Source organism: Pteropus vampyrus, unplaced genomic scaffold (assembly GCF_000151845.1).
Source record: "Pteropus vampyrus isolate Shadow unplaced genomic scaffold, Pvam_2.0 Scaffold86, whole genome shotgun sequence".
In the NCBI taxonomy this organism is placed as follows: domain Eukaryota; kingdom Metazoa; phylum Chordata; class Mammalia; order Chiroptera; family Pteropodidae; genus Pteropus; species Pteropus vampyrus.
In genome coordinates, this window is record NW_011888867.1 from 1,297,754 (window position 1) to 1,318,015 (window position 20,262).

At 40.6% G+C, this 20,262-nt stretch overlaps 1 protein-coding gene across 1 annotated transcript in view; it reads right to left on the bottom strand.

The window, feature by feature from the left end:
- SPEN (spen family transcriptional repressor) overlaps window positions 1-20,262 on the bottom strand; it is a 49,740-nt gene that overhangs the window by 3,310 nt on the left and 26,168 nt on the right. The window contains exons 3-10 of the mRNA XM_023532649.1: window positions 19,830-19,842; window positions 18,928-19,192; window positions 15,707-15,858; window positions 13,601-13,726; window positions 13,171-13,284; window positions 11,855-11,968; window positions 10,779-10,879; window positions 22-8,251 (exon numbers count right to left, since the gene is read on the bottom strand). Coding sequence (XP_023388417.1) covers window positions 22-8,251; window positions 10,779-10,879; window positions 11,855-11,968; window positions 13,171-13,284; window positions 13,601-13,726; window positions 15,707-15,858; window positions 18,928-19,192; window positions 19,830-19,842 — 9,115 coding nt within the window. The remainder of the gene's footprint in view (window positions 1-21; window positions 8,252-10,778; window positions 10,880-11,854; window positions 11,969-13,170; window positions 13,285-13,600; window positions 13,727-15,706; window positions 15,859-18,927; window positions 19,193-19,829; window positions 19,843-20,262) is intronic.

Here is a 20,262-nt window from a genome sequence, read left to right on the forward strand (position 1 = left end):
GCTGATTTTAAGTGCTCTCACCTGAGTGGGAGCCTTGGTCCGGGAAGGTAGGCCGATGGAGGCAGTGGCAGGAAATTGAGCGTGTGTGAGCTGAGCTGGGCCATGGTAGGTGCGGATGTCCCCGTATCGGTACTCCTGAAACAGCTCCCCGCTGGAGTGCACGATCTGCACCCCGTGGGTCACCACCACTGGCGGGCTCAGAGGCAGCCCCTGGAGCTGGTTGCTGGGCGTGACTGTGAGGATGCGGGCCTCACTGTGAGGGGCTGGGGCGGGGGCTGCTTTGGCATCTGCCATCTTGGCAGACTCTTTTCCTGGCTGCTGAGGGGCCTTGCTGGCTGGCGGCACCTTCACGACCCCATCTGCGGCCCGGGGCTGCTCGCTGACTGCCGTCACGTGGGGATGCACCATGATCCTCACGTCCCGGGGCACAGTGTACGGGTGCAGTCGGTACTCGGACTGCATGACCAGCACTTCCGACTGCACGGGGGCTGCAGCTCGAGCAACAGGGAGGTGATAATGCACTTCTTCCTCCGGAGGGTGCTGGGAGGCCAGGGCAGGCACACCAGCTGTGGCTGGCTGGGGTGTGCCTGCGCGCTGTGGGGCCCTGACCTCTATTTGCTGAGGCTGCAGGGGGGCACGAGGAGAGTGAAGGGCCTCTGGCCGGATGCTGTAGGTGATGCTGGGCAGCGTGGGTGTGTTCATTCTCACTTCACCCTGGGATAGATGGCTAAGGGACACAGTCTGGGTGATGCTGTGGGGTGGCATGATGACAGACTGCTCTGGGTGTATGCTTGAGATGAACTGAGGCACAGGGATGCCTGCAGCCAGCATGACTGTGGCATTAGTGGGGAGTGCAGTAGATGCGGTACTACTGGGGGGGCACGCTCTTGGGAATGGGGATGGAGCAGGCCCACTGGGTCGAGGAGAATGTGCATCGGGCTTTGTGGCTGTCAAATGGGAGACAGTTCGCTCTGTCTGGGTACTGGGTCCCGAGGTGACGTGATTCACTTCTGCAGGCAGTTTGCTGGGCAGAGCAGGAGGGTGGTGGGGAGTGAGAGTAGACCCCAGGTTAGCTGGCTGAAGGACCTTGGTCTCTATTTTGAGGGTGACGGGGTCAGCAAGCTTTTTATTAGTGGTGACTATGCTCGGGGTGAGGACCAGCTGGTTGTGAACCAGCACTGGGGGTGTGTTTATGCCCTGGGTGAGAACCTTCACTGTGCCACCCTGGGTGACAGGTGTGGACACAGAGAGGTGAATGGGCTCAGGCTTCTCCAAGGATGGACGGTCAGTCTTGACAGATGAAATCACCGGAGATGCATTGTACGTCTGGGCAGTTAGCACCAGAGTAGAATGGGTGGCCACGTTCGCATAGCCTGAAGGAGCCTGAGGGCCTTTGGGTGGAGGCTGCGATGGTGTGACAGAATCGGGTTTGGCCTGGGACTTGGACACGGACTGCTGAAATTCAATGTCCATTGCACTCGCCGGGGGTATCTGGCTAATCTTGGCACTGATCCGCTGGGGGCCTTCAGTCTTCTGCCCCGAATAGCTCAGGAGCACAACCCCTTCTGAAGTGTTCACACGCAACCCAGCACCAGAGCCTGTGTCTGCTGGACGCTCGTCAATCACAGACATAGACCCCGGGTGAAACCGACTGTTTTCATTAGCACTCGATCTCTGCTTGCACTTCACTGATGGTCCAATCACTGCACCTGACACGGTCACTGCACCTGTTGTTGTGGCGGTCACGCCGCCAGATGCAGCAGTCACCGCACCTGCTGTGACCGTCACCGCACCTGCTGTGGCGCTCACTGCACCCGCAGCAGCGTTTACTGTACCCACAGTGGCGTTCACGGGAGTGGTGAGAACATTCACCGGCCCTGTCAGAACATTCACTGGCCCCTTTAGGACGTTGACGGAGCCCGCAGGAGTGTTCACCAGACCTTTCAGTGTGGTCACTGAGCCCTTCACAGGGCCTTTCAGAGCATTCACTGGGACCAATGAGACATTCACCAGGCCGGTAAGGGCACTTACCAGGCCAGTCAGGGTTTGAGGAGCTTGTTTTGCCAGAGTTATCTTTTGTGAATTCTCCAAATCAATGCTGACAGGCATCCGGCTAATAACAGAAGTAATTTTGGGAGCAATGACTGGAGCCACCTTTTCCTTGTCAGTGGCTACTGGAACCTCTGAGGCCTGTGTGTTGCAGGTGTTTGTTACCGGAGCTGCTGGTTTTTCTTCTAAAAGAGGCTTTTTAGATTCAACTGGAGGGGGTGGTGCCTCATGCAGGCAAGGGGCAGCACTGACAGGCTCTGCAATGGCAGTTGTGACACTTGTGGAAGTGATGCCTGTGGCAGATACATACTTGGGGTCCATGAGGATCTTTCTCAGCGTACTGGAGCTGGTATCAATGTCAGAGGCTTTTGTGTCTGGGGGAAGAGCTGGTGACGGGGTAGACTGAGCCCGTGGCTCCTCCTGCCTTGTGATCCACTCTGTCACCTTAGCAGGGGAACTCTGGTGTGGGATCCCTCCAGAGGCAGCAGGGGGTGGGAGCTTTGCTGTGGTTACAGAAGGAATCGGGGTTGGCATGCTGGAGTCACTGGGCGGGGTCACTGGATCACTTTCAATGATGGAATGCACCTTGAATCTGGCTTGGGGATCCTCTTCCACTTCCGCCGCCTCCGCCACCTCCGCCGCCTCTGCCGCCTCCGCCACCTCCGCCACCTCCGCCGCCTCCGCCACCTCTGCCGCCTCCGCCACCTCTGCCGCCTCCGCCACCTCCACCGGTGCTGGCTGTGAGGGGGGAGGAGGGTCTGGGAGCACAGATGCTTTGGTTGGACTCTTTTCTTCAACAACACTTTCTTGGGACAAATTTTCCCTGGATGGAGTCTGGCTTGGGTCAGAAGCACAGGTTTCTGGAGGACTGGCCTGGGGCTTTTCACTCTGCTTTTCTTCCTGTGCAGTTTCTGCGGGTTGGACTGTTGTCCCCTCATCTGTAGCAGGACTCTTGCTTTGAACTTGGTTCGGTTCAGAAACGTGGGTCTCTACAGCAGCCCCCATTTTCTTGTTCGCACTTCGTTTGCGGCGTGATCGAGTTGTCTTCTGGCGTCCTTTGTCTTTCCGAGGAAGAGTGACTTGAGCTTCTTTTGAGCCCTTGGCTTCTGGCACCGGGTGGGAGGTTTCGCTGCTGTTTCCTCCAGCTTCCTTGTTAACTGCTGGGCCTGTAGAGGGGTCAGGGGCACTGACTGGTGGCCCAGAAGATTCTGTAGAAGCCTCAGTCTCCAAGATGCCAGACACGGCCTCATCGGTCTCAGGCTCCATTCCCTCCTCCGGAGGCTGCAGCTCTTGAGAATGGGGCTGCAGGTCTGTCTGAGATTCTGTAGGGTAAGGTGGAGGTGCTGGGAAGTTTTCTGGTTCCCCAGAAATGTCATTGATGATGGAACCAATTGCTGCAGCCAGTTCTGTTTCACTTGCCTGGTGTGTGGGCTTCTCCCTGTCCTCTGCGGAGAGGCCCTCTGTTGCACCTGTGGTCGCCCCCTTGAAAGCCGCGGATGTCTCGGTGAGCTTTGCGATGTTCTCCACAGCCTGCTCCAGCTCCATCTGCTTGGCTAACTGATTTGCTTCTGGGGACAGCTTAGGGGCAGACAGATCTTCCTTCTCTGGCTCCTTGTCTGGATCAGCTGGACCACTGTTCCCCTGGGGTGATAGGCTCTCCTTTGGGGGACTCCCGCTCTTCTCAGGGGAGACTGCCACAACTCCGGCCTCCTTCTCCACGGCCAGCCCCGCAGGGCCCGCAGCCACACTGGGACTGACGCTGGCATCCACGTTTTTCAGATTTGCAGATTTGTCTGCTACTGACCTAGAATTTCGAGATCTTCCTCTCTTTGACTTGGAGTTTTTTTCAGGGGCTTTTTTCTCTGCCACTTCAACTGGAGACGGTTCCGGTGGATTTTTGTCTGTGCCAACATCTTTTTTGTCACGTTTCTGTTCACTTCCTGCTTCTTCTTTATCAGCCTTGGACTTTGTGTTATTTTCTTTCACGTTTACTTGGGGGCTCACGTCAGTGGTAGCCTCAGGACGTTCAGCATCAACTTTCGGTTCATTTTTCCCCCTTTTCCCTTGTGGGCCACCAGCAGCTACTGATTTTTGGGACCGTGGGGACCTCCATCCCTCAGCTGGTTTAACTGTTTCGACTGGTTCTTTCGCTTCGGTCTCATCGTCTTCCTCGGCTCGACGGCGTGTTTTTGGAGGCCTCCCCCTCCTAGGGGTCGTGGGGGCTGCCGCAGCCTCCTGAAGCTCCCGCTCCAACCTCTTCCTGGTCACTCTTGGTTGCTCGACAGGCTCCTTGACTGGAGAGCGGCTTTCATGGTCACCCATGGTCGCATAGACGCTCCTTACATTCCGGCGCCTTGTGCGACTGAGAGGCAGACTTGGCTCAGGGTGCTCGGGGTCCGCGGCTGAGTGTTTAGAGGCAGTTCTTGTGATCTTCTCTGCCTCCATCTTCAACTCTAGGAGCTTCTGTGCTTCTCCCCGAGGAGAATTGGACCGCTTGAGTTTTTCCCGGTCTATCCTCTCACTCTTCCTTGTGACGGGCTTCTCTACAATACTTGCTGTAGCTGTCTGGATGGGAGTCTTGGAACGTTTACTTTTGTTTGGCTTTTTATCTTTTGTAGCAACTGGAGGGTCAACCTCTACATCTTCAGAAGCTTGAGGCTGAACCTCAGGAACAACTTCAGCTTTTGGATTTGCAGTGGGCTCAACATTAACAGCTGAGTCTGGCTTTTCCACTTTTGGCTCATCAGCTTCCTCAGGCTTCTGAGTTGGTTTTGAAAGTGGTTGGGTGCTCTCAGGTTCAGGCTCTACACTGCTCTCCACCTGGGAAAATGAAGCCCCTGGAGTGGGAGGCTTGGCATCCAGATAAGGCAGCTGGTCAACTGATGAACTTTCTCCAGCAACTAAAGGAATCCCAGCAGCCTCCTTCTCGGCATCCGCTCCTGGGGGCAAGTCTGTTTGTTTAGGCTGTTCCACAGCGACGGGAGCCAGTTCAGAGGTAGGCTTTGCTTCTTCGGAGACGGAGGCCAGCTCCACGGTCTTCTCTTCTGTCACCAAAGACACCTCTCCTGTTTTATCACCAGCTGTTTTCTCCAGGGATGATAATGTGGACTCTGGAGTTACAACTGTCATACTAGGAGGCCCAACTGAAGACGGGGTTTTCAGTTCTGCCTCTTTATTCTCAGAAGCAGATTCTGGGGTCTTGGGACGATCTTCTGTATCTTCCAGTTTCTCAGCCTCTTTGGGTTTTTGGTCTTTTTCTTTTTCTTTCTGTTGCATTCGTGTGAGTTCCATAAATCTGCTATGGAAAAGAACTACTGGCTCTTGAATCAAATCAGTTGTGCTGTTCGCTCCATCAGATGCCTGCCTCCCATAGAACCTACCAGAAATGAAGTCAGAGTCTTCATCTTTTCTCTCTAGATGCTGCAAGCGCTTAGAATCTTGTTCAAAGATTGAGCTATGTAAAAAACGAGAAGCAAATAATTCTTGCCTTTCCTGTTCTTCTTCTTTATGATCATCTTTTTTATCATCCATTTTTCCTTCTGAATCAGTCCGAATTTTCTTTTTTTTCATGTACCAGGATGGAATAGGTCTTGGAGCAGAGTCAACCTTTTCTTTATCTTTGTTGTTTCGAAAATTAGCAAATCGGGAGTCCCAATCAAGAAAAGACCAATTTTCTTCTCTAGATGAAGAGAGGGATTTAGCTCTTTCAAGCAAAGCCTTAGTGTCTGGTGTGATTGTCTTATCCAATGCAAAAGAATAAAATTTGTTCCTTTCCAAAGAACTGGAGAGTCTTTCATCTCGCTCACGTAGTTTGTCTTCTCTGTCTCTCAATAAAAAAGACAGTCGAGAACTTTCATATAATGCAGAGGCTCTGGGTGAGTGGGATTTGTGTTCACCATCTTCATCAGAATCAGAAGGCACCTCACCAGGTTCCAAGTCACGTACAGACCTCTTTCGAAGGCTGTCTCTTTTAATTATGCTGTTTGGGAAACTCACGTCAAATCTGCTGGCATCTTGCTTCATTTGAGAGTCCCACCGATTTAGTTCATCTTCAGAATTCAAGACAGATAGCTTTATTTTGGCCATGTCTGCCATCTGTTCTCTCCTGCTGGAATCATAAGGATTAAATTTTAAGGATTCTTCTCTGACCGTTACGTTAGAATAGGGGACACTTTTTTCATCTACTTTAGGAGACCCTTTTACTGACATTAGCCTAGGGGAGCCTAAAGGGTCATCTTCCTCATGGAAGGAACCATGTCGGATACTGGGAGAACAACCAGTCCTTTCAGAATCTTCACTGATTTGGCGTGAACTTCTGTAATTCCTCTCCCTCTTGGTGCAGATATCAAAATCAACATGATCCATCCTTTTCTTTTTGCTAGGAGGAGAGTCGTCAGTGACATCTTGAGGGGGTTTACCTACCTCATGAACAAGACTACGTCTTTCATATTCATCTACATCTTTTTTAGGACTGCCAAACTTCTCAGTCTTGGCTATTTCCATCTCCATCTGCTGTTTTCTACGACTCTGCTCCATTTGTTTTCGGTAACTCTGTGTGTGATCAATATCGATGCCAATTTTTTCTTCAGTATTTACAGAATGTGGTTTCTCTTGGCCTGATTTACATTCAAGTGTTTCATCACGAAGACTGCAATAGTTTTTCCTAATATCTTCTCTCTCTGGTCCTTGATCATCTAATAGTTGTAGCTGTTTGAGCTGCGATTTTGAGGAAATGGGTTTTTTTGACTGGATTTCTTGATTTTCCACAGATTCACCTACTGGTTCTCCCAGCCTTGCTTGTAGGTCTGAACTGGGCCTTGAGCCAGTCCCAACAGAAATACTGGCCAGCTCCTGACAGTCTTTAGGGCTAGGGACTACATTAAGTCTGTCTAGTTTGAGTTTTTTAGATTCTCTTTTAAGAATTTCTTTCCTCACAGGCTTTCTTTCAGACTCTCCTTCCCTCAACAGAATGACATCTCTAGATGATGTGTCAGGCTGCTTTTTTAAAAGTACTCGAGCATCCTCCATCTCTGGACTACTTTTCTTGACGTCTGATTTTTGCCTTTCTGCTTTCAAATTGGAATCTGCAAAACGCCTTTTCCTCGCTTCCAGCTTCTCCAGATCCACAGCACTTACCCCATCAGCAGACTGCTCTGGTTTTAGGTGCTTCCTGGTTTTAAGCCTGCCTTCCTTATCTACCACTTCTACATGGCTTGAAAGTGCCTTTTCCTTTGGCATTTTCATTCTAACAGATTCTGCTTTAGACGAGTCAGATTTTGCAGGCTCCATGTGAGAAACCTGAAGTTTCTGATCTAGGGCAGAAGACTTGACAGTGTCATTGTCAAGCTTGGCTTTCAGCTTTTCCAAAGGAGTGTGGTCAATAACTTTCCCCTCTTTTTCTTTCACTCGAGTCAGAACCACGCAAGGCATGAGTTCTAGGCGGTTTTTTGCTATTCCTTCTTTGTCAGCTTTCTCTCTGCTCAGTTTATTAGAACTCCTTGATTTTTCAGGGCTCTGTTCTCTTTCATTTTCTTGGTCTGTTTCTGAAGACTGAGAACTAGGGGAATGAACTTTTCCTTTTCGTTTTTGCTTATCAGTTTTGTCTTTTTCCACTTTTTCCTTCCTTATTAAGCGTCTCTCTCTTTCCACTCTCTCAGGATCAAAAGTTCGTTCTTTCTCTGTCTTTTCATTTTTTGTATAGCGTTCCAAACGAGATTTGTCAAGTTTTTCATATCTTGGAGGGGAAAGTGAGCTACAGCTTCCACTTCGATCTGAGGACCGGCTGTAAATCCTCCTCTCAGAATCGCTTGGTAATCTCTCTGACTGTGAGGGAGACGTTCCAGGACTCTGTGGGCGGCGCAAGTGCACTGGACTCTGACTGCGTTCAATTGGCCTCCTCTCATGGTCTCTGTCCCGGTCAGATTCAAATCTTTCACGTTCCCTTTCTCGTTCTCGTTGCCTGTAACTGTATTCCCGAATATCTTGCTCATAAGGATCATTTCTGTAATCCCTGTATTCCCGAGGATCGTCATAATATCGTGACTCATAGTAGTCTCCTTGGTAAGTTTCCCATTCTGAATAAAATTCTCTCCCTCGAGTGGGATAGTCCCGTCTGGAATCCTCAGGATATGTGCCCGGAGTACGAACATTCTCATAATATGTACGATCTTGGCTATAGTCATAAGATCCCCTTCGTTCCTCTCTGCCAAAAAAAAAGAAGAAGAAGAAGAAGATATTCTTTTGTTTCCTCGTTGTTTACACATTGAATCATGTACACGAGATTAATAAGTCCGGCTTCTAAATATCCTTGCCATTATTTAGTCATTAGTTAGACCTACACTGTCCAATAATATGTCCACTGCACATGTGGCTACTGAGAACTTGAAATCTGACTAGTTTAAATTGAGATGTGAGTACCAAATCTAAATTTGGTAGATTTACATTAAAAAAAAAAAAGAAGAAATACTTCGAGAATTTCTTTAGATTGATTGTATGTTGAAATGATATTTTAGATATACTTAAATAAAATTAATTTCTTTTTCTCTTTACTTTATAATGTGACTACTAGAAAATTTAAAACCACAGATGCAGCTTCCATTATGTTTCTATTGGATAGCAGTGGTTCAAGCCCTTCTTTATTCGTTTAGTGTTGAGTGTTCCGACTTGTAACTAGAGCTCTAGTATTAAAGGGTATCATATCTCCACATTTCTAAGTCTTTCATAATTACTTTTCTGCCAAAAGATATTCTTACCACAACTTGGGAAACAAATACACTACCTACCTGACACAATATTTGAAGAAATAAATGAAATACTACTTTTGAACTGCAAAGCCCCTATGCAAATGGCTCACCATTTACATTCCTGAGCTGAACTATCATTAGAGGTAAACGTATCAACTATTCAGTGAGATGACTTCCTTCCACTCTGTGAAAAAGCAAAGATCCTTAAGTTCAACTGCAATAATTCTCCCTCTCTGGACTACTTTTCTTGACCTCTGATTTTCCATAAACACTGCCATCTAAAACCAAATGGGGCAAAACGGGGTTACAGTGAAGTCTCCCACCCTCCTGCTTCCTACTTTGGGAGACAAACTCCATTCGACAGGGATAAATAACCATTGGTAAGAAATAAGAACAAAGCCAGAGCCAGATCATCAGTAAAATGAGTGATTTAAGTAGTAATGTACAAAAATTGAACACCCACGCAGTATTATCCAAACCTTATAAGACACTGTTCTTTGAAAAATATTTAACGTACGCACAGAGGATCTTAATGGATTTTTTATGTCTTAGGTGCCTCTAGATCACTAATACTTTCCACTCTCTTACAGGTAAGAATTCCTGTATGTACTTAAAAAGTATTAACAATAACTTCGAACTGCCACTTGAGGACCCATAATGGAGAACTTTTTTTCCTTTCTCTACAAAAATGTTCTGTTGCATATACATATACACACGTGTGCACACTCACACTCATACACGACTGACCAAGAAAAGCCTATCAAGACTGACTGACTTTCTGCCTGGAGCACTGTTGATTTTTTATACCTTGGAATGTGGATTCCAATCTATTAGTGAAAAAAAAAAACAAACATCAAAACCTTAGAAGTTTGAGCTTTTGAGAATTTGGCTGTGAGGGACATTTTTCATTTAAAAACCTTCCAAGTATTCAATGACCACTAAATATTCCCTAAGGAAATGACTCAAAGAAACATATACCTTCTACGATTTAAATAAAAATGAAGTGACAAGCAGCAGCAATAAAAAGGGAATGCACTCAACAGGTTTCTAGCAGCATGATTAGGATTTGGCCTTCTTGCACAGAGCGAGCCATTTATACTTTATACTTGAATGCATTTTTCACACACAGCCTTTTGTCTAACACACATGCACGAGAGTAGAGATCTAGTGGTAATATTCCAGAAGACTTAATCACGCAGGCATGTTTGGATAAAGAGCTTGATCGTATGGATGATAGTTTTTAATTTCAAATGTGATCAGCTAGTGAAGAACCTGGTGACATGATGTTAGGATGTTTTAACATATTCAGTCAAAAAAAAATAATTAATCATTAGTTCTGGAGCAGTTTTAAGCTAATAGAAATAGCCTGAGTCAGACTGTGAGAACGTAAATGATTCTGACCTGTACTATTTCCTACAAGCAGCAGAAAAAATACTATATACCATGACCAACTGAAAAAAATTAACAAGGAGAAATAAAGTTTACTTTTTACATTGCTAAAGTTAACAATTTATATATGTTTTGGCTTACTGACTCACAAAACATTTAAGAGATAAATTAAAACAAAGCTCTTGACAGTCTTTTGAAAGTTTGGTTTTTAAAAAATTGATTGTATGAGCACACGCATGGTGACAACCTGGATGGTGTCATTACTAACTATACAGGACATTTAATAGTTTATAATGTATTTCAACATGTTATCATATTTAATTTAAAGCTGGGTAAAGTTATAATCTGGCAAAATAATAACTTTCAAATTGTAGGAGCAGTCAGTAAGAAATGTAGATAGGTTACCCCAATTCCCATGAACCACATGAAAACTAGATTTATAAAAATAAACCTGTATTTCTCTACAAAGGGATAGAAGGGAAGAGGTTTATTTAGAATTAGAGTAGAAAAGGGGTAAAATATAAAATTTATTCCCATGTAAATTATGTATTAGAAATTTTAAAATTCAAGCTATGCTGATAGCTTTAAATTACATACCTTCTTTCTAATAACATTTCATAAAAGTCTCTGATATCTTGACCAGATTTTTCCATACAGTGATAAAATGCCAGCTGACTTTCTCGATTTGCAAAATCCACCTTCAAAGAAAATAATAGCAAGTGTTTGATGAAAGTTTCAGATTTTAAAAATGAGAAGTGTTACCAAATTTTAAAATTCTTACCAAAATAGCCCTCTGGATAAATTTCAAGAAAGAGAAATCTATCTCAATTAAGTGAAACAGTCCTCATAACTGACACTATTTTGTCAACATTAAATCTCTCTCAATTTCTACACAAATCTCGATAAAGAATTATAATTTTAAAGTTCCAGAACCCAATCTAAAGGAGTAGAAAAAGCAAAATGGAAAACTGAAACAATATCTTGTAGGATTCTAGGTTGTCAATTAAATAATCCAGCAAACTCTACTATGCATAAATTTGCTGAAAGCACAGTTAACATAAAATAAAATATGTAAGAACATTTAAACTTTACTCACAGCTGGGCCTCAGAGTCACCAAAGCATATGATACCAATCATCTATCAGTATCTTATTTTCAAAAGACTTATTTCAATCTAACCGTCATAGTTATTAAATTTATAAATTTCTTCAAGCTATCATAAACTGAAGTTTTTAAACAAAAACACCAAAATATCATGCTTTCAGTGGTTACCCACTCTTTAGGAGAGGAGGAAAGAAGAGGAAGAGTGGATAATTGAAGAAGCTGCACTGGCTTGGCACTTCAAGCTCCTAGGTGCAGAGATACACATAGGTGACTGTGAGCCAGCCTGCACCAAGAGTATACACATGAACATCAGGTTTCCAGGGCGTAGAGAAGCACAATTCCTTGAATGAGAGGATTTTTAGGGAATATTCTGTGCTTACTAATTTAAAAGAACCTGTGCCCTCAGGTAGCCAATTATAAAAAGTGTAATTATCTCCCTTAAAAACTGAGGCCATATAATGTATATGCTGTAAACTACTCCCCTTGTTGGCAGACTACAAAATGCCAGTAATTAAGAGGGCAGGACCTGAATATGATTTTGTTTTGCTTCTGCTTAGTCATTCTGCATACCTTAATTTTATTCCCACCAATTTTCCTCCCCTTGGTCTCTTTTACAGCTGTTTGTGCATATTCGATTTCATTGTAGAGAACCAGGGCCATGCCTTTTAAGCGGTCAAACACCACCTGTAAAAAAACAAAAACAAAAACAAAAACAGAAACAGAAAATTAAGAGCCTCATCCAATAGACTTAGTGTCAGTCCCAGCAAAATCCTAAGTCACAAAGACACAGCTAAGGAAAAATACACTTATATACATTATATTCTAGGAAAAAATTCAGGCTTTTCCTGATGATGCTGTAGTGAAAACACAACAAAATATGTAGGGCCTATTTAGAATCGTGCATATTATGGCTTGAGGTAGGCTATTCCTTTATTTGTTCTTCTGTATTTTATTTTGTTTTCCATGTTGACTGAGTACTGTACTATACAGTAAGTCCTTGTTTAATATCAATAGGTTCTGTGACCTGAAACAAAATGACATATAACAAAACCAATTTTATCACAGGCTAAGAGTTAAGTTCCTATAGTACCTCATCAACTCATCAACATTATAATGAAGTAATGTTGAATGAAATGCCAGTTATATGAGGACCTGCTATATTAAGTAAGCATTCTTCTAGTATGGGCTCAAATAAATCAATATCCTTGGCAGAGAGAATATAAAGAGTACTGAATCAATAAAAAATTTCAGTGAATTTTGGTCATAAGTAGCACTACTATTTGAAAGCAGATTTTTATTTACACTGGCCACGTTTAAGATGTACATTTCTTCAAACAAAAGCTACATTTAAAGACATGTCAAAATTATAAAACGTGCCCACTACAGTGTAAATTTGCTTTCAAGGAGTTAAAGCTTTATCCTCACATAATGAAACAGGGTCCAGAGACCCTTTTCCTGTTATGTTTGTGAGTGTGTTGCATCAACATTGATTAGATGAACATTCTGTTGTGTGAAAGTCCCTTTAAAGTCATGATAAATTTTTTTAAAAATCAAGTCTAATAATATATTAGTATGACTCTGAACAATTATATAATTTTAACGTGAGATATAAAAATTCCTAAGAAACAATCTATTTAACAGTATTATGCAGATTAGTATCAAAATTAATCATCTTGGCTGGTTCAAAAATAGTTCTTCGAAATACTCGTATCATAAGCTAGTAAATGAGATGCAAATGCCCTTCTAGGCCAAATTTTGAAAAGGAGAATTTTAATGTATGAGTTATTAAAGAAAAGAAGAAGTTGAAATTGAGACTGAAAGGACAGAATACCAAGAAAAGAGAGTCCAAAGTAATTTTAAACTACACACCAAAACCTCCCACCTACCTTTACCACAGGCCCGTATCGGCAGAAATGGCGTGTTAAATATTGATCTGACACATTTGAAGAAAGCCCGTCTAACCATACACAGTTCGTAGGCATGCTCTTTCCAAAACCCAGCTGAATAGAAAAGGCAAAATTTCGATTAGTAATGTCACCAACTACAGAATTCTGAGAAAACCTATCTTCTATAGAAATCTTATCAAACCAACATCTCAAGTGTGAACCATTTAATTAAAATTAAAAATTTACAAAAAAGTAATCCTATCTGGATAAGCAAGTCTTAATTCAGATTATATATAACAGGATGAGGATGCAGAGATGTGTACCACCTTTATGGTTATCTACTGCAATTTAAAACAATCAGTCATATGCACAAAAAAACTCCAAATCTTAAAAATCATAACAGTGCAATAACTTATGCAAATTCCTTTACCTTGAGGCGATTATTTCCAAGGTATTCCCCATCCATCTTCTTAATAGCCTTACAAACGCTGGCAATATCACAGTATTGCAAGAACGCATACTGGGGAACTCCATTTACTTTCTTAATATCGATATCCTGAAAAGGCCGAGGGATACCACTTAGTGATATGCCAACAAGAAAATAAATCAGAAACCAAGTGTATATGAGATATATATTTCTCAAGTCATATTTCCCAAAACACTGTCTTAGTTAAAACTGTACACCTTAATGAAACTGTAAATTAGTCTAAAAAAACTACATAACACAGCATTTGTAGCCACCAACTCTGAAATCCTTCCCATGTGAAGCTCTTTGCTGAAGAGCAACTGCACTGCAACTCAAAATTTAAAATCCACAATACCTGTTTTAAGAGAAATTTATGACAATAAAGGAAGACTCATTCTATCTCACTGAACCAAGCCTGGTGATTGATAAATATGGTAATCTCTCATATCCAAAATGAATGGGTATATATATAGTTGAACTACTTTGTGAAAATGCATCAGAACACCATCCCTGGATTAAAGCACCACTCTATAAAGGAACACCTCCATCTCTTTGGAATGCTCAAAACCTGTAGTCACAACTGATAACTAAGGTACCACCTAGTTAAAGGAGGTGGTGAAAAAACCTGGCTTACACTGAAAATGGTCCAGAGAAACCAGACACTTGGATGGCAAAACTTGTTTTTAAACAGTAATGACATAGGACATACATTATAATTATTATGATTATCTAAGCTTCCTTTTATGGGTAACAAGACAAAAATCAAAACCTAAAAGAGCAAAACAAGTAAAATGCATTTAAAGAGCTGTTTGGTGGGTCCTTTATACTCAAAAGTGTTCTAAGTAATGGTAAATATTCACTTTGATTTTCATCATTATGTAGAATGTAATAACCTAGGAAAATTCTACTGAAGAGAAATAGTCTCCAAAGAATACTGGTGGGTAGACCCAGTAATTAGACTCTTTCTGGCCATAGCATAATCTGTTATCAATAAGCAGCAGATCATATCCCCAAAGTTTGTGTTTCATTAAAACAGTGATACTCATGAGCAATTGCAAACATGATGAGATTATGTTTTCAAAAAGAACACTGAGGTATCCACCTTACTGGAAAGCACAGCACTAAAAACACAGTTTTAGCAACCCTGGTGATGAAGATGTGTCCATGTGCTTAAATACAACTTTTTATACTCCTCCAAAATTTAAAGTAGCAGCTACATTCAAATAACACTATATCTGAAAGTTTTATCAATTCATAGACTTGTGAATGCCAAACAGCAAATTCATAGATCACTGTCTAAAGAAAGCAGCAGCTGGAGCCCATAGGAATGTGAACTCCAAGTCACTCACCTAGGTAGAGAGTAAAGCTGGAATTACAGCACAAATATACTAGAGCAATTTCTTCACTGCTATTAATATCAAGTCTTAAAAAAGACATAAATAATTTCCTTACTTTTTTTCAAAACACTAAACAAAACAGTATATCCCAAGGGTACAAAGCTGCAACCAAAATACTTTCTCTATAAACTGCTCAAGTTTTGAGTCATAGGGAACAGAAAAATCCTTCCATTCCTAAATCTAACAATGACTTGCATAATATAAAAAGTGATTCCAATTAAAATTTCAGAACAGAACTGAGCTTCCAGCATGACATCCATGCTCTAGTAATCCCTGAGGTACTTCTGATGTGCATTGTGGTAACACAATAATCATACATTAATCTGCTGTTTCTTTCTCACAAACACGTTTTCTCTTCCAGATTTTCCTTTCAACCCAGAGAACTACAGATGGCATTAAAACAGCAACCAATGGAAAAAGAAAAATAGGGAAAATGGATAGAAAAAAGCATATCTAAACAAAATAAAAACAAATATATATTATGTATTTTTACATATATACATAATAATCCCCAGTGTGCTTTCCTAATCTTTTAGCAGGAGTTAAAAACATACAGCAAATGAGAAAAATATTCATCACGCCTTCCAAATATCACCTTTCTAAATATAATCTGTACTATGCTTTATGATTTTTGACAAAGATCTAAAACTTTTTATCGTGAAAAGCAACATACCACAATTTCTCCAAAGCGCTGGAAGATGTTGCGAAGGTCATGGTAAGTAGTGGTTTTTTCAAGATTACCAATAAACAGAGTTCTTGTTGCTTTGGGGTGAAATTCATCTATCCTTTCATCCAAAGGGCGAAATTCATTTTCGCTTTCTGTTTCTGTAAGTGGAATGGAGGCAGAGTAAAAAGAGAAGAGAGTGTTTTAATGTGTATTTACATGTTATGGGGAAAAAAATCTACGTTTAAGAAACTAAATCTCTGAAATACTGGGCTCACGTACTTACACAAGCCAAAAAATTATACACACCTTCAGAAATAGCTGCCTCTTGTTAAATCCAAAGCAAAAGAGGAATACAAAGAAAGAAACTTGTTCCAAAAAGTAGGGGGAAGTAACACTTTGTTTGATCTTTAAAATAGAACAGTGGACTAAATTTCAAACTGCTAAGCTGATTTATTTTAAAAATAATCACTAACACAAAAATAGATTTTAAGCCCCAGCAAAAATGATAATTTTAGCCTAATCTTAGGTTCCAAAATTATGTAGCAGGCTCTCAATGTGGAATAGAAAACTACAATCTGAAATACACATAACTCAGCTGAAATTGTCCAGCTTCATTATTTAAACATTTAATAAAACATTTAGATTTTATATTTCTCATACTAATTAACATAACCCAACTGTCTAAACGCAGCAATTTTTAGATATAAGAATAATATCTGTATGAAAACTGACTGAAGTAACACTTATGAAATATCTTCTTTTGGCGCTGCGCAGACCTCAATAACAAGCAGAAAGAGACCAAATGACAAAGTTTCTGCTTCTTAGGATCAAAAGCCCTGGTGTGATGTCTAATGCAATAACAGGCTTTCTCTGAAGCTCCACTTATTAACTTGGTCTAGAGCAGGGACACTCAATGTTTTGTTGATCATTATAATGTAGCCTATATGTTCTCTTTCTTAATGTAAAACAAAGCCATCCAAAAAAGTTAATATTGAATCAACTTCACTGAAACAAAGTGTTTAGTGCCAGCCATGAACATCAGTGACGCCATCAATGACAACACTGGTGTTAAAAAGGCTCAACTTCTGAGCTGTTGAGTGAACTCGGCCAGAATACATCTTACTCCTGATTCCAATCTGAAAGCTCTAGTGGCAGCTCAGCTTAATCTTACCAGTGTCAACAAAGAATACATACTTTCAAAGAGTCAAAAACTGCCCAGGGCTCATACACCCGTCTCCATATTTTCATCATTATCTCTCAGGGGTATATCTCATTTCAAACCCAACTAGGTCTTCTGGAAATTATATAACTAAGAGTGCACATATTTAGGAATAATTCATTTTAAAAAGCAGAAAAATTCAAAAGAAAAAAATAATTTAGACATATCTTGAGGTTCGTACTTCAAAAGGCAGAATCAGAAGGATAAAGCATGATTTGCAACCATTAAAATTTATAATGGCTTCATTTCCACCAAATGAGCTCAGTAAAAATTTCAAAATCGGAAATTCAGTTTAGCAAAGAAAAAGAGCGAATTTTGCACATATAATCTATTTAATCTTCATGACCAGTTTAAGTCTTAATGCCGACATGACACTGAAAAAACTTTCATGCTTAGGGGATTGTAACACTGCACAGGAATAAGAAAGCACAATCTTAGAAGTCACTAGGGGCGGCTTAGAGCTTCTTAGAGCTGAATTTTTTTTAATTCCAAAAGGTCCTTTACCTTAGTACGCAATCAGCTTCGTACATTTCAATACAAAACATTTATGACTTACACCATCTAACAGCATAATTCCAACCAAGTCTCCACACTCAGAAGCAATTGCTTTCAGTCTATTAAACTGATGTTTCACGTTGTCCTGTCTAGGAAAAGACCTTCAGTTTTCCTATGTTCGAACCAACCAAACTACTCAAAATCTTCACTGGTAGATAGTTAAAATCCAATTACATCCCGGGTGTTAAATAATTAGGTAAAATGGTTTTTTTTACAGTAAAAATCTCAAGCTAGCCCCACCACTTGCAGATCAGAGGGTCCCTATTGATAATGTCCTTGAATTAGAGCCTCGCTACTTAATAATTATAGATGGCTCTAAAAATGTATATAGATTATATGACATTCTTATTCCTCAAGTCAGTTCTGACCTGCTCCAAATCTGTTAAATAAGAACTCCTGAGCTGCTTTTAGCTCAGTATAACTCAGGGCAATACATCTCGAACCTGGCAAAGAGACGGGAAATGAAGGCATAACCTAGAATTCCTTTGAAAGATCGTATTCCTTTGAATTCCTGTTTCTCATCACAAAATTTTGCACATTTTGTAGTATTCGGTCTAATACCTCTGTGCCTGTTTTAATACAAAAATATCATTTACACATTCTTATCAGGGAAATTCTATTTTTTCCTCGTCAAATAAAATGAATATTCAAAGAAAATGAGTTATGTTTACCTTATAAATTCCACTCAAAGTCTTAAAGTTCAATTGTCTGAGCTATGTAGTGTGACTGCATAATTATAACGTTTCTATTCATTCTTCTACAAATGTATTCACAAGTTGTCTTAAATTAGGGATCCCCAAACTTGACTATGCAAATTCTGAACCAGTAAGCTGGGTGGGGTAAGGTCAAAGAGTATGCATTTTAAACAAGCATTGCAGGTGATTCTAAACAGGAGAAAAATGACCCAAGGCCATCCCTGAGTAGACTTCCTGCCTTACAAGAGGTCTTACAGGTAGGTTCAAGCTAAGAAAATGTCCCCTTGAAATTCTCAATAGGTCACACTCATAAGCCTGCGTCTTTGTCATTATCTTTCAAGGTCATGAAAGCTAGAATAACATATCCAATTTGTGCTGGGCATAACAAAAATAAAACTGGTCTAACTAGTCCCTCATATCGATATAACAAGTAGTTTGTTTTCTAACTCAGGCTAATTCTGTTTGTCATTCTCCTAGGAACTATCTCTTTACCTCAATCAATTTAATCCTTTAGCGAAGGTAGGACTCAACAAGGGGCTAAACTCTGCCTTTCAGACTCACGTTAAAAGTCAGCATTTCTCCCTTATAGACAGAACAATTTTTACCCTAACTAAATAAATGCAACCACTCTTTAAAGAAAGAAGACACTGGAAGTGTGTCAATAAAGCTGGAATAGTTGGCCACATTCAGGAAAATATGTTGCCCTTTCATAGGTTGGAATACAAATTACACTAAAACTCAGCTTCCTTGTCTCTTACCTGGCCCTATCCATGCTGTTACTTCAATCTGCATGCCAAAGAAAAGTTTTCCTTTTGATGCAGTCAATGCTTTTTCTTGGTCCTCTTGCTGCCGAAAGAATACCAGACCATACCTCTCTTCTGAAGCTCCATGTATCTGCACTGAAGTCACCTTTCCAAATTTCTTAAATTCATGGAAAAGGCCATCTTTAAGGCTTGTATCTAAATCCCAAAACAAAAACAAGTTGCTTATTTTTTTTAATTTAGTTACAACCCAATAAGTAAGCTACTAAATCACTAGCCTGATTTCTGACCTAAGTTTTGTTAGCATTAAAACATTAATTTTTCAAATAAAATAACTCTAAAAAGACATTTTGGAGACTACTGTACAATTTTTAAAATAAATTAGGTGTTAGAAGATGTATTATTTTTTAAAATCTGGAGTCTAGTGTAAGGGAGTTCATTCTGCTACTGCTACTTTTGGTTATGTTTAAAACTCGTAATAAAAACTTTACATACATATATAAGAATTTTAAAGACTTTAGAAAGAAAGCCATACTTCTAGCTTTCTAAACATCATTTCAATAATAAAAACGTGTGGGAAGTGGCACTTACAACATTCTAAACAACTTTGAAGCCTTTTACAGATGTATCGTACCATCTGGGGGTCTTGTGTTAATTCGCCTCATCATAAAATTAAAATTTTATAGAAAGACAAGCCAATTTTACCTCCTGTCCATTCCTAAATTACTAAGTAATCTAAATCCAAAGCTCATGTGTCTTAATTTATCTGTTCACAAACCTAGTATGTAGGTTTCATAGGCTGTTTAATAAATAATTTTAAGTAATCACTCAAATATATTTGGCTAAGAAATACTTAGTGTGGTCTCTGTTGGTGTGACCATCTACTATCAGTTGTTTACATATTCAATATACCTAGTTTAAGAATAACAGTATATCATGGTCAATTGTGAATTAAAAATGTCAGGAGTAAAAGATTACAGCTTTTCACTAGACTTTTCCATTATTAATGATCTTCCTCTTTTAAACTGTTTTTAATATTTTGAAATGGGTTTTCTATCATAATTTTATGTCCAAAGTTATTTCACATAACACAGGACTCCAGGCCAATATAATAAATCTAACTGAAAATAGTATTTCTATAATTTCATCATACCAAATTTCCCCTAGTATCAAAAGTTAATCCAGAAAGCATATTTATTCAAAAATAAACCATGGTTTTTATATAACATGTACTATATAAACTTTATGTGTATCTATACATGCATATAGTATGTATATGTGTATTTGTATATAATAAGTACAAATAAAACAACATGCAATCTTTATACATAA